We start from the raw sequence: 13,418 nt of genomic DNA on the forward strand, positions 1-13,418 counted from the left end.
ACCTCATGGACTAATTTAGGAACTAGAGGCTCTGTCCCAGCACAGGCTCAAAGTTGCCGGGAGGGGCGGGGTGGGGGGTGGGGGGGACCCCGGCTGCTCAGTTTGGATGTTCCTGGAGCTCCCTGCTCGTAGGGGCTCAGCGACTTCAAATTTTCCAAACTGGATCGAAGGCGTAGAGATCCCAGGTGAGCTGGGAAGGCTCTGATTGGAGTGGGGCAGAAGCCTCTGTGTCCCAGTTGGTCCTCGTTTGATGGGTTGAGAATTTTCTTAGGTTTGACTGATTTACAGTCATGGTCTATTGGAAGCCACCATCCTTAGGCCTCATCGTCTTTAAGTGTTGGGATTACTATGTGGCTCTTCACACACAGATCCCCAGTTGTATTAATTTTGGGGTTGGTGGTTGGCAATCAAGAAGAAATGGGGCTGGACGCTTGAGGGACACAAGTGGCTGGAATTAGTCTGAGCTCAAATCGGAGGCAGACATCTTAAGACCTTTTTGAATATGGTATTGACCCTGAAGACAGGAGTTACAATCAAGAGAGGGACCGAAGCCTAGGATTCCAGCACTCCGGATTTTCAGACAGGATGGCTGCGGAGATGGGGCTGGTGTGGGAACAGGGTCGAAGATGAGACTTTGAGCCCTACTTCTATGAAAAGCTAGAAAAGTTGCTGGGAGCCGCCTGGAGGCTCAAGCCTTTAATCCCAACTGTTAGGAATGGAGGCAGAGTATTGCCTGAGCTACATAGTTGGACCCTGACTCTTCTTTTCTTTTTTTTTTTTTTTAAGCTTGGAGGGTGCGGGGATCCTAACAGCCATCCTTAGAGTGAGCTAAATTACTCCACCATAGGTTGCTAAGGAAGGCAACCTGATCTGAGGAAAGCCTAGTGCATGTCTTTAATGGTTTGTCTGTCTCTGTGTGTGTGTGTGTGTCTGTGTATCTGTCTGTCTGTCTGTCTGTGTGTGAGAAGAGGCTGTCTCACCCCCTGAATGAGACAGTTATGAGCTGCCCGCTATGTGTGTGTCTGTGTGTGAGAAGAGGCTGTTTTATCCCTGGATGAGACAATTATGAGCTGCCTGCTGTCTCTCTCTCTCTCTCTCTCTCTCTCTCTCTCTCTCTCTCTCTCTCTCTCTGAGAGAGAGAGAGAGAGAGAGAGAAGAGGCTGTGTCACCCCCTGGGGTAGGCCAGTTATGAGCTGCCCGCTGAGGGTTTGGGAACTGGGCTCAGGTTCTCTAGAAGAGCAGGAGGCCCCTGTCACTGCCACCTCTTAGGTGCCCCCAATATGTCTTAAGGAGTTCAGAACACAGTCTTAGGAGGCAGGTAGACAAGTGTGGTCCCACAGTAAAATATATCACTGACATAGGAAGAGTAGAGTTGATTTCGGTCCTGTAGGAAATGGAGGATACAGACCCACCCTTGGGGTAGCTGAGAACACTGTTGTCTACCATCTATGTAAGTCCTTTCCCATGAAAGCCAGGTCTGGATGTGGGTGTGTGAACCTATGCTAACAGCAGCATCATTCACAATAGCCAAGAAGTGGAAGCAACCTGGTGTCTATGGAGAGATGAACATGTAAGGAAAGCAAGGGAGATGTGTACATGAACAGTGTTTAGTTTTGGAATTACCAAAATAGACAAGCTCACGCGTAAGAATTAAGGACCATTATCTTGAGTGAAATAAGGCCAGCCACAAATAGACAAACACAGTATAATTCCAATTGTATGAGTTACTAAGCGTAGACAAATCCAGAGACAAGAATCCAGCAAACAGGCAACTCATGGTGAAGAAGCCCAGCCATGGTTAGCACAGGCTGTACTCCCAGCTACTTGGCAGACTGTGATGAGAGACTGCCAGGGCCCATGGCCTAGAAAATATGATGAGACCCATTTTGAAAAGAATTCCTATTACAATGAGTCTCTTTCAAAATGAATAGAGGTGCCTGGCAGTGATGGTACACACCATTAATTCCAGCACTTGGGAGGCAGAGGCAGGTGAATTTCTGAGTTCGAGGCCAGCCTGGTCTACAGAGTGAGTTCCAGGACAGCCAGGGCTACACAGAGAAACCTTGTCTTGAAACTCTCCCCCACCCCCAAAGAAAAAATGAAAACCACCAAAGGAAAAATAAAACAAAATGAATAGAGGCAAAGTTCATTATTGACTTAAAGATTTTAATCAAGTCTATTGGGATGAGGTTCAGACTAAATAGGAAGTGAGTTTGGCAGTGGAAAGAGGCCTATGGATGCCCCCTATGCCATGTTGATGTTTGACCAGCCTGTCTGTTTTTTGGTTTTTCAAAACAGGGTTTCTCTGTGTGGCCCTGGCTGTCCTGGAACTCACTCTGTAAACCAGGCTGGCCTGTCTTAATGTATGACATCTGGTAGACAAGAAACACTGTAGAAGCCAGAGATGATCCCAAAACAGATACTTGGGAGACTCAGGGGCTGCTGGAGGGTCTGTGCTCTGAGTCAAGAGTCCAGTGAAAGCACAACCATGCTGTGGTAATGTGAGCTCAGTGGTACAGCCCTGGCTTAGAATCCCCAAAGTCCTAGCTTCTGCCCCAGCACACAAAGACACAGATTCCAGAGCCAATCCCAAAGAATAAAGACAGTGAGAGGTGAACAGAGAGGGATTTGGACAAGGTTTGATATTCTTCAGAGACTCCAACTCAAAACGTATACAGTTGTTAGCCCTGGACAACTCAAAACGTATACACTGTTGTTAGCCCTGGACAACTCAAAACCTATACACTGTTGTTAGCCCTGGACACCTCTGGGGTTGAGACTTTGTAGCACTTTTCCCTCGTTGGTTTCATGTTTCTCACAAAAGAAGAGAAAGTGTGGAATTGTAGGGTGTATCAGACAGCTCAGACAGTTGTTAAGAAAAACAGCCTGGCTATATAGAGAAACCCTGTCTTGAAAAAAACAAAAACAAACAAACAAAAAACAAAAACAAAAAGAAAAAAAAAGGAAAAGAAAAAGAAAAAGAAAAAGGAAAAACAGCCTGGTTTGGTGACTCACGCCTGTGACCTTGCCAGACCTTGGGAAGGCTAAGAAAGGAGAATAGCAGCACTTTTGAAGCTAGCCTGGTATACATGGTGAGTTACAGGCCGAGTTGCAGGCCAACCTCCAGGCATACAGAGAGACACTGTCTAAAAAAAAAAAAGCAACCCAAAACAACCTTTGAGAAGCCATGGAGATTGCTCAGTGGGTACAGTGTTTGTTGTGCAAGCATGCAGATCTGAGTTCAGAACAACAATCTGATCATGCTTGCATTCAGCTGTGATCACAGGCCAAGCTGGATGGATCACTGGGTTCACTGGCAAGCCAGTATAACCTACTTGACCAGGGTTTCAGGCCAGTGAGTGGCCCTATTTCAACAAGGTGATTGGCAGGAGAATGAGACCCAGGGTTGACCCCTGAAGGCCACATGTTCATGCACACACACACACACACACACACACACACACACACACACACACTCTGACACACACGAAAACAGCCACAGAGACATTTTCAAGCTCTCTGTGTAGGACTTCCTTCTGTCCAGAAGAAGGTAGAGAGTCTGGGCTGTGTTTATCTTTACATTTGTGGCTTTAAGACTGATGGATGGAACTGGAGAGCTGACTCAGCAATTAAAAGCACTTTCTGGCACCTATATGGTGACTTATGACTGTAACCCCAGTCTCAGGGGGGTCTGACAACCTCCCCTGACCTCCTAGGGCACATATATATATGAAGACAAAATGTTCAGACACAAAATACTTTTTAAAGTTTTTTTTTTTTTTTTTAATAAGAAGGCTAGAGAGGGGCTGGTGAGATGGCTCAGTGGGTAAGAGCACCCGACTGCTCTTCCGAAGGTCCAGAGTTCAAATCCCAGCAACCACATGGTGGCTCACAACCATCCGTAAGAAGATCTGACTCCCTCTTCTGGTGTGTCTGAAGACAGCTACAGTGTACTTACATATAATAAATAAATAAATCTTAAAAAAAAAAAAAAAAAAGAAGGCTAGAGAGGGTTCAGCCATTAAGAACAAAGATAGGAAGCCCGGATTTTGTTCCTGGCCCCGACCCATGTTGTGCGGTTCCCAAGTGTAACTCCAGCTCCAAGGGCATCCCATAACTCTGACCTCCACAGGTACCTGCACTCGTGTGCATATACCCATTCAGACATACATGCATACACACATGAAATATTAAAAATGCATCTTGAAGAGAAAAACTGATCAATAAATAGCTTAAGTTTTATTTAAAAAGAAAACACTAGCCTAAATATGATTTTCAAGTCTCCTTTCTCCATAGGCCTCGGAAAACCATGGCTGCTAATAAAGGAATGGCGATCGGCATCGACTTGGGCACCACCTACTCGTGCGTGGGCGTGTTCCAGCACGGCAAGGTGGAGATCATCGCCAACGACCAGGGCAACCGCACGACCCCTAGCTACGTGGCCTTCACCGACACCGAGCGCCTCATCGGAGACGCTGCCAAGAACCAGGTGGCCATGAATCCCCAGAACACTGTTTTTGATGCCAAACGTCTAATTGGCAGGAAGTTTAATGATCCTGTTGTGCAGTCAGATATGAAGCTTTGGCCATTTCAAGTGATCAATGAAGCCGGCAAACCCAAGGTGATGGTGTCCTATAAAGGAGAGAAGAAAGCCTTCTACCCAGAGGAGATCTCATCCATGGTACTGACGAAGATGAAGGAGACTGCAGAGGCTTTTTTGGGCCACAATGTCACCAACGCTGTGATCACGGTGCCAGCCTATTTCAATGACTCTCAGCGGCAAGCCACCAAGGATGCAGGTGTCATCGCAGGACTCAATGTGCTGAGAATAATCAATGAGCCCACGGCGGCCGCCATCGCCTACGGCTTGGATAAAGGAAGTCACGGAGAGCGGCACGTGCTCATCTTCGACCTGGGGGGTGGCACGTTCGACGTGTCCATCCTGACGATCGACGACGGCATCTTCGAGGTGAAGGCCACGGCGGGCGACACGCACCTGGGAGGGGAGGACTTCGACAACCGGCTGGTGAGCCACTTCGTGGAGGAGTTCAAGAGGAAGCACAAGAAGGACATCAGCCAGAACAAGCGCGCGGTGCGGCGGCTGCGCACTGCGTGTGAGAGGGCCAAGAGGACGCTGTCGTCCAGCACCCAGGCAAACCTGGAGATCGACTCTTTATATGAGGGCATCGACTTCTACACGTCCATCACTAGAGCACGGTTTGAAGAGCTGTGTGCAGACCTATTTAGAGGCACACTTGAGCCCGTGGAAAAGTCTCTTCGGGATGCCAAGATGGATAAGGCTAAAATCCATGACATTGTTCTAGTAGGGGGCTCCACCCGCATCCCAAAGGTGCAAAAACTGCTTCAGGACTACTTTAATGGACGGGATCTCAACAAGAGTATCAATCCCGATGAGGCAGTCGCCTACGGAGCTGCAGTCCAGGCAGCTATTTTAATGGGCGACAAATCTGAAAAAGTACAGGATTTGCTTTTGTTGGACGTAGCTCCCCTGTCTCTAGGATTGGAGACAGCTGGGGGTGTGATGACTGTACTGATCAAGCGCAACTCCACCATCCCCACCAAGCAGACGCAGATCTTCACCACCTACTCGGACAACCAGCCCGGGGTGCTGATCCAGGTGTACGAGGGCGAGAGAGCCATGACGCGCGACAACAACCTGCTGGGGCGCTTTGACTTGACTGGAATACCTCCTGCACCTAGGGGCGTGCCACAGATCGAGGTGACCTTCGACATCGACGCCAACGGTATCCTGAACGTCACGGCCATGGACAAGAGCACCGGCAAGGCCAACAAGATCACCATCACCAACGACAAGGGTCGCCTGAGCAAGGAGGAGATTGAGCGCATGGTGCAGGAGGCCGAGCGCTACAAAGCGGAGGATGAGGGCCAGAGGGAGAAAATCGCTGCCAAAAATGCCTTAGAATCGTACGCCTTTAATATGAAGAGCGCTGTGGGTGATGAGGGTCTGAAGGACAAGATCAGCGAGTCCGATAAAAAGAAAATACTGGATAAATGCAATGAGGTCCTTTCCTGGCTGGAGGCCAACCAGCTGGCTGAGAAAGATGAGTTTGATCATAAAAGAAAAGAACTGGAAAATATGTGTAATCCGATCATCACAAAACTGTACCAGAGCGGATGCACCGGGCCCACCTGTACGCCAGGGTATACTCCCGGCAGGGCTGCCACAGGCCCTACCATCGAGGAAGTAGATTAGCCTTTTCCAGAATTGCAGGGTGCTAGGGTGCCTCTAGGCGAATTTTATTCATCTTCAAACATCAATATGATTCTTGAACTGACTGGACTCAAGCCTACGTCACCATCCTTTGGGATCCCGATGGAGAAGCCTCGAACTCGACCTTTTCACACCCCCACCCTCTCATCTATGATCCTGAACTGGACCTTTAGGAAAACCAGGCCCCTCTTTGAGCCATTTGAAGAATTTGGATGTCTGTTATTTATTATCCACACCCCACCTTTCTCCTTCCTGTGTGGATGGTTATTTGTCTCTCAGTAAATTTGTTCCCAAAGGAAACAACTTCTGTCATCTTTTATTTTTTTTAGTCAGGGCCTTACTGTATATGTCTAGCTGACTTGACACTTACTATGTAGGCCAACTTGGTCCCTAACTTGCAGCAATTCCCCTGTTCTGCACCTGAGTCCCGAGATCACAGGTATGCACCATCATGACCAGCTTTTGATTTTTCAGATGGATGCAGAGTTTCTTTTTCTTTTTTTTTTGGGGGGGGGGGTTCGAGACAGGAGTTCTCTGTGTAGCCCTGGCTGTCCTGGAACTCAGAGATCCCCCTGCCTCTGGCTCCCAAGTGCTGGGATTAAAGGCGTGTGCCACCACTGCCCCACACGGCAGAGTTTCTTGGAGCCCAGGCTAGCCTAAAACATTCTATACACCATTTTATTTCCTGGTATCTGTAAGCTGTCAATGGTCCTTGAAAATTAAGAAAGGAAGATATGCATTTTTCCATTCGTGGGTCCCTTGTGAATGTTTAACTTGATAAGGGCAAAGTACTTGAATTTGTGTAAGTTCATTTCCAACAAAACCATTTTGCTTTTTGTTTTGTTTTGTGGTTTTGAGACAGGGTCTAATATAGCCTAGGTCTGCCTTGAACTCTGATCACGATACCTCCACCTGCCAAGACAAACATTTCCTAATTCTCAGGCACCCTGGGCCCAAAGGACGCAGTTGCTAAATGTACTGACTGCTTCTATCCAGTGACAGCTTGTTTTCGATTCAAATCTTAAGGATTCTGCTGAACTTGGGAACAAATCCTGCTTGGTACCATGCTGGATCCAGCTCTGAACACAGTGATGTGCACCGGTAATGCCAGCACTGGGGGAGTGGGTAGGTAGGGCAGACAGAAGAAGCATCTTAGGGTCTTGCTGGCAAGTCAGTCTAGCTGAATGAACCTGTCAGCTCCAGGATCTATGGTAGATCCTATCTCAGAAAATGAGAGAAATGACTAAGTGGTTAAGAACACGTGTTGCTCTTCCACAGGACCAGGGTTTGATTCCCAGCACCTATGTGGTGGCTAACAACTGTAACTCTAGAGGATCCAACACTCTCTTCTAGTGTCTGGGAGCACTGCCCATGTGTACACAGATGGACATGCAAGGAAAAACGCTCACACATATACAATTTTAAAATATTAAATAAGGTGGAAAGAACAGGCAGTATCTATCTCTGGCCTACACAGTCATGCATGCTCCAGCCCTCACTCCCACCCCCAGGAAACCCTGGCTACAATCTATTTAGATTATTACACTAGAGAATTCCACCCTGCAATCAGCAGGTTTAGACTCTCAGAATTTTCACCTGTGTCCCGTGACTGCCTTGCACCTACAGCCAGCCTCAAGAAGAGAAGACAGAATAGAAAGTGTTTCCCTATTTATCCAGACATGATATCCACAGAAGATACAACCTAGCAACTTCCCACTTAATGTAATTATTTAAAAAAAAAAAAACAATAGGGCTGGAGAGATGGCTCAGCAGTTAAGAGCACTGACTGCTCTTCCAGAGGTCCTAAGTTCAATTTCCAGCAAGCACAGAGTGGCTCACAATCATCTGTAGTGGGATCTGATGCCCTCTTCTGGATGTCTGAAGAAAGCCACAGCATACTTACATAAAACAAGTCAATCGAAATAACAACAAAGCCCTTTCATCTCAGACCATCTCTTTCTTCTCTGGAACTTGCCTACTGAGGCTTTTCTAGTTTTTTGTTTTTTTTTTAAATCAGTCAGCTCTTGTGAACTCCTTCACAACCAGCATGTTACAAGCCTGGTAATGCTGTTCCCAGAACATCCAAAGTAGTATCTGTCGGTGATCTAGTTGAAAATATTTCAGTAATGCAGGGATGGATCAGCAGTTACAAGCATCTGTTGCTCTTCCAGAACACCCAGATTTGATTGCCAGCACCCACAAGGAGGCTCACCATTGTAACTCCAGGCCCAGGGCATTTGAAGCCCTCTCTTCTACCAGGAACTCATGTAGTACAGACATAACATACAGGCAAAAACTGTCAAACACACACAAAAAAAGCTAAGATAAAGTAAAATATTTCTGTCACTGAGTTCCAGTCAGTTTAGTCCTTTACAGACGAGTCCTATGCCAAATTATATATATATATATAACATTAGAGCTGGGATGTTGTTCATTTGCTTTGCTTAGAATGTGTCCGCTCTGGGTCAACTTTGCACCCCAAAAGACTGAAATTGAGAGAAACTTACTTACTGGGAACCTTTGATAAGAATCAGGATTTGTGTTCCGGTTTCTCTCTCACACTCACACACACCATAACCAGTGTGTATTGGTGTATATTTTATTCTCTGACACAGGGTCTTGCTATAATAGCTTTAGTTGACCTCTAAACCAGAATCCTCCCGTCTCAACTCCAGGATTCCAGTTGGGCACGAACGCTGTCCAGCTCTTAGCAACATTTTAAATTTTACTAAAGAATACGCAAGTCATAATTTTCTCAATCTTCCCAATAATTCCCCATAGAAAACGTAGACTACGAGCTAATCACGCGGCAGAGAGAAAAGTCTCAACAACCATCAGAAAAAGAGACGAACTACGTCCAACGCGCAGCTGCCACGGCCCACGCATGCGCTTGTGAGAAAGCGGCTGCTCGGGAGGAAGTGGGGGGGACAGGAAGTTCCGCCCCTCTACCGGTTTGGCGGTCCTCTCGGCTCTGCCCTACCCCGCTCCCTTTGAGCCTGAATTCAGCCGAGGTTTTCGCGGCTCCCCGTGCGCCTGCGTGATCCAGTCTTGCTTCACGCGCGGGCTCGCGCTCCGGCTCCCGCCCTGCCTCCGGCTCGCAGTCCCCGGCGCCTTCCTTCGCGGTCCAGGCCGCCCCGCGTGGCGCCAGCACCATGGTGGGTACCGTGACGTCAAAAGGGAGCGCCGCCGCTCGCGGCGGGCGGTTCGAACCGTGCGGGCGTGGGTGCGGGCACTCGTGTCGGTCGCTTGGGGCGGCAGCCAGGCCCCAGGGTTTTCCGTACAGCCTTACTGCCCACACCCCAGTGTGAGGAGGCTGCTCGGAGCCGATGGTGTTTTGGGGGAAACCTTTAGCAAGTCCAAGAGAAAGCCCACGGGCGCCGGGGGAGAACGGGAAGCGAGCCTTGCACTTCTGTGCTGTTGACGAGGACTTTGTGAGGGTGCGGTTGGGAAGCGGTCTCAGCTGGGAGGTGGTCGACTCAGAGAGTGGGTTCTAGCGTCGAGGGGTGCAACGCAGGTCCTGTCACTCCGTGGCTCCGTGAACTGCAGAGTCCCGTTTAACGGATTGTTGTTGGTTATGAAGTTTTGAGAACTACTAGGAGGGGCTACAAAGACTAGTATTTCAAAATACTGTCACGGGCTCCTCCTCCCCGTCCCTTTTCATGTGATAGTTCCTCCCTCTTTTCCAATAGCTCTTCTACTCCTTTTTCAAGTCTCTTGTGGGCAAGGATGTAGTCGTGGAACTCAAGAATGACCTGAGGTAGGTCCTTATTTTAGCGAGTTGGTGGAAGGTGGGGGTGCCGGGTGTCCTGATCCTTTTTGTCGTTGTTGTTGACAAAGTTACTTCAGAGTAGGTAGGCAAAACACAGAAGAAATACCTTTCGTCTTAAGTGTAAAAGATTAGTTTAAGAGTGAGCCTGGTATTGTGACACATGCTTGTAATCCCAACACTGAACGCAGAGGTGTGAGTTCAAGGACAGCTTGGTCTACATATGTCCAGGGCCATCCGGAGTTACACAGTGAGATACAGTTAAGTAACATGTATGTGTAGTCCTGGCTGTCCTGGAACACACAGATCCACATGCCTCTGTCTCCTGAGTGCTAGGATTTGCCTGGCTGTATCATTTGCTCTTAACGATTCAGGAGTTGGGGTAAATGCTTAAATGCTGTACCACTGGAAATATGTTTATGGGTTCTTGTCACATCCGTTAAGGTCTACTTGGTTCCTAATAGTGCTTCGAAAATTATAGTTTCATTGAAGCCGGGTTTTGTTTGCTTTTGTTTTCTTTCATGTACTGGGCATGCTCAACAAGTGAACTTCATATGCAGCCCTCATGTTTCTCTTTAAAATAACTTTTTTTTTTTTTTCCAGACAGGGTTTTTCTGTATAGCCCTGGCTGTCTTGGAACTCACTCTGTAGACCAGGCTGGCCTCGAACTCAGAAATCCGCCTGCCTCTGTCTCCCGAGTGCTGGGATTAAAGGCGTGTGCCACCACCGCCCAGCAAAATAACTTTATTTGTAGACTCTTGAAACCTTTGAACACACATCAGTGGTTGACCAGCAGGATGGTTCTGACCAGTGTGGCCAAGTTAGAAGCTGGCCCAGACTGAGGTGCAGACTAAGACCTTTCATAGTCTAAAAGTCAAATCACACGAATGGTCTACAGAGCTGTGGGGATTCATAGGATGTAGAGAGTGAGGAAGTAAAACTCAGGATCTGAGGTGGTTAAAGTTGGTTACACAGAGGGTAAATATAATATAAGGTGGGGCATGTAAGGTGGTATGGGAGCACTGGCCTTGATAACCTTGCTTAGGGGCTAGAGGGCTGGAGAACTGAGAAGACTTGACTTGTATCTTCATTATTAAAGATAAGTTGGGGGGGATAACATTTGAAATGTAAATAAAGAAAATATCCAATTTTTTAAAAAAGAAGAAGAAGCCGGGTGTGGTGGCGCAGGCCATTAATCCCAGCACTCGGGCTACACAGAGAAACCCTGTCTCGAAAAAAAACAAAAACAAAAAAAAACCAAACAAACAAACAAAAAACTCATACGAGAAAAAAAAGAGTGTAGCAAAAATAATAAAGAGTAATTCCAGCTACCAGTATGTGTACATAGGTCTGTGACTCCAAAGCAGTAAATGTTTACAAATAACAGTTAGGGAAGCTGCAGAGATTGCTCAGTGCTTTAAAAAGAGCTTGCTGGGGGCTGGAGAAATGGCTCAGAGATTTTAAGAGCACTGACTGCTCTTCCGAAGGTCCTGAGTTCAAATCCCAGCAACCACATGGTAGCTCACAACCATCTGTAAAGAGAGCGGACATCAGACGCCCTCTTCTGTAGTGTCTGAAGACAGCTACAGTGTACTTAGATATAATAATAAATAAATCTTTAAAACAAAACAAAACTTGTTGCTCTCCCTGAAAAATAAGAGTTCAGTTTCCAGCAACTACATTAGGTGATTCACACCTACCTAGAACTCTGGCTGCAAGTGATCTGATGCCCTCTTCTGGTCTCTGTGGGTAACTACATGCACATACACACAAATAATAAAAATCAATATTTTAAAAATAATAGTTGATGCTTCTGGGAGTCATGCAGATCTGGGCTGACCTTCAGTTTATTGGTTGTAAGTTTTGTTACCTTCCATGACCTCTCTCATATCCTGGAGGATGATAATACTTTGAAAGATGATTAGCTAAGTGGTGTTGATAGCAGTGCATCCCTTAAACCTTTAATCCAGCACTCAGGAGGTAGAGGCAGAAACAGGTGTGAGTTTGAGGCCAGCCTTATCTACATAGCTAGTTCTAGGTCCTCACAGAGAAACCCAGTGGGGAATGATCATGAATAGTGGGTCCCAGCTGTAGTTCCACAAGTGGAGGTAGGAGGATTGCCATAGTTTGAGGCCAGCCTGGGCGCAGTGAGATCCTGTCTTTAAAGGGAAATACAAGTAGTAAATGGAATGCAAGCCTGGCCTGCAGTAGTTAAATATTAGCTTCTGATGCATTGGTGTGAGCAAAGACTGAGTCTGGGATGCATTTTCGTTTCTACCTCAGAACTCACAGATGCTGCCTGCAGGCCTCAGGTCCTTAAGTTCCTCCCCGACTTGTCGTTCTAGTTTTGATTTTTCCCTCCACGCTGATTTCAGCATAAACCAATGCTTCTTCCCTCTTTGCCCTTGACAGCATCTGTGGAACCCTCCACTCTGTGGACCAGGTGAGATATACAATAAGGGTCAGTTTGTTCTTGGGGAAGGAAAGCAGCCAGTGAGGGTGGGTTGTTGTATCTTGTCTCTAGGGTTAATGACGATGTTCCTCTTTCTTAGTACCTCAATATCAAACTAACCGACATCAGTGTCACAGACCCTGAGAAATACCCTCACATGGTAAGTTGGGGCTGGGGAGGGGGAGGAGGAGGAAACCTTTAAAGCAAAAGGCCCCTGGGTGGCCGGAGGACACACTTTTAATGGAGGTGCTTTCATATTTGTCTCCAGTTATCAGTCAAGAACTGCTTCATCAGGGGCTCAGTCGTCCGCTATGTGCAGCTGCCAGCAGATGAGGTGGACACACAACTGCTACAGGATGCAGCAAGGAAGGAAGCCCTTCAGCAGAAGCAGTGATGGCACCTCCCCCCTCCCCCTCACTTCCCCATTGGTGACCCAGAACTTGACGTCCTACTGAGGACAAGAACACCCCTGCCCAATACTTAAGGTGTGTTTTGTTTTGTTAATGATTTTTTTTTTTTCTTTTTAACTGAATGGATGAGAGATAATTCCTCTGCTGAGAAGGGAGGGTAAGAGAGCCAGGAACTGCAGAATGGTCCTGGACTGGCTCCCAGTCTGTACCTTTTTCTCATCTTTCCTGGAGATGGGAGCAGCATCCTAAGCCCTTCCGTGGCGACATGTAATACATTTGAGGGATGGAAAGATCTGTCCCGCATCGGGAATAAAACTTATGATGCAAGCTGAATTCCTGGTTTGTCGTCTGCTTTGGGCAGGGAGTTGAGAAAGGATGTTGAATTCACTGACACTCCAGCACCCTACATTCCTCCTCCTCCCATCTCCAACCAAGATTCCAACCTGATTTACCAGCATGATGTACTTCTGCCCTAAAGCTTGTAGTCGGGTAAATTAAGGTGCCAGTGCCAACTCTTAAACATCCAGCCTTTCCTCC

At 47.3% G+C, this 13,418-nt stretch overlaps 2 protein-coding genes across 5 annotated transcripts; both read left to right on the plus strand.

Moving 5' to 3' along the window:
• The first annotated feature begins 25 nt into the window (after positions 1-25).
• On the plus strand, positions 26-6,551 carry Hspa1l (heat shock protein 1-like). The gene is made up of 2 exons (NM_013558.2): positions 26-185; positions 4,297-6,551. The coding sequence occupies exon 2, from the start codon at positions 4,310-4,312 to the stop codon at positions 6,233-6,235; it is 1,926 nt and encodes a 641-aa protein (NP_038586.2). The 5' UTR covers positions 26-185; positions 4,297-4,309; the 3' UTR covers positions 6,236-6,551.
• Positions 6,552-9,176: 2,625 nt separating this feature from the next.
• Lsm2 (LSM2 homolog, U6 small nuclear RNA and mRNA degradation associated) lies at positions 9,177-13,214 on the plus strand. Of its 4 annotated transcripts, NM_001204273.1 has the most exons (6): positions 9,453-9,690; positions 9,943-10,010; positions 12,303-12,331; positions 12,432-12,462; positions 12,572-12,631; positions 12,740-13,214. In NM_001204273.1, exons 1-5 carry the CDS (start codon positions 9,580-9,582, stop codon positions 12,588-12,590), a joined length of 258 nt encoding a protein of 85 aa, NP_001191202.1. In that variant the 5' UTR covers positions 9,453-9,579; the 3' UTR covers positions 12,591-12,631; positions 12,740-13,214. The 4 variants fall into 4 exon arrangements, with proteins under 4 accessions (NP_001103571.1, NP_001191203.1, NP_001191202.1 ...); NM_001110101.2 differs by lacking the exons at positions 9,453-9,690; positions 12,303-12,331 and adding an exon at positions 9,177-9,408; NM_001204274.1 differs by lacking the exons at positions 9,453-9,690; positions 12,303-12,331 and adding an exon at positions 9,177-9,408 and having other exon boundaries at positions 12,572-12,628; positions 12,890-13,214.
• The last annotated feature ends 204 nt before the right edge of the window (positions 13,215-13,418 follow it).

This window comes from Mus musculus, chromosome 17 (assembly GCF_000001635.26).
Source record: "Mus musculus strain C57BL/6J chromosome 17, GRCm38.p6 C57BL/6J".
Taxonomy (NCBI): domain Eukaryota; kingdom Metazoa; phylum Chordata; class Mammalia; order Rodentia; family Muridae; genus Mus; species Mus musculus.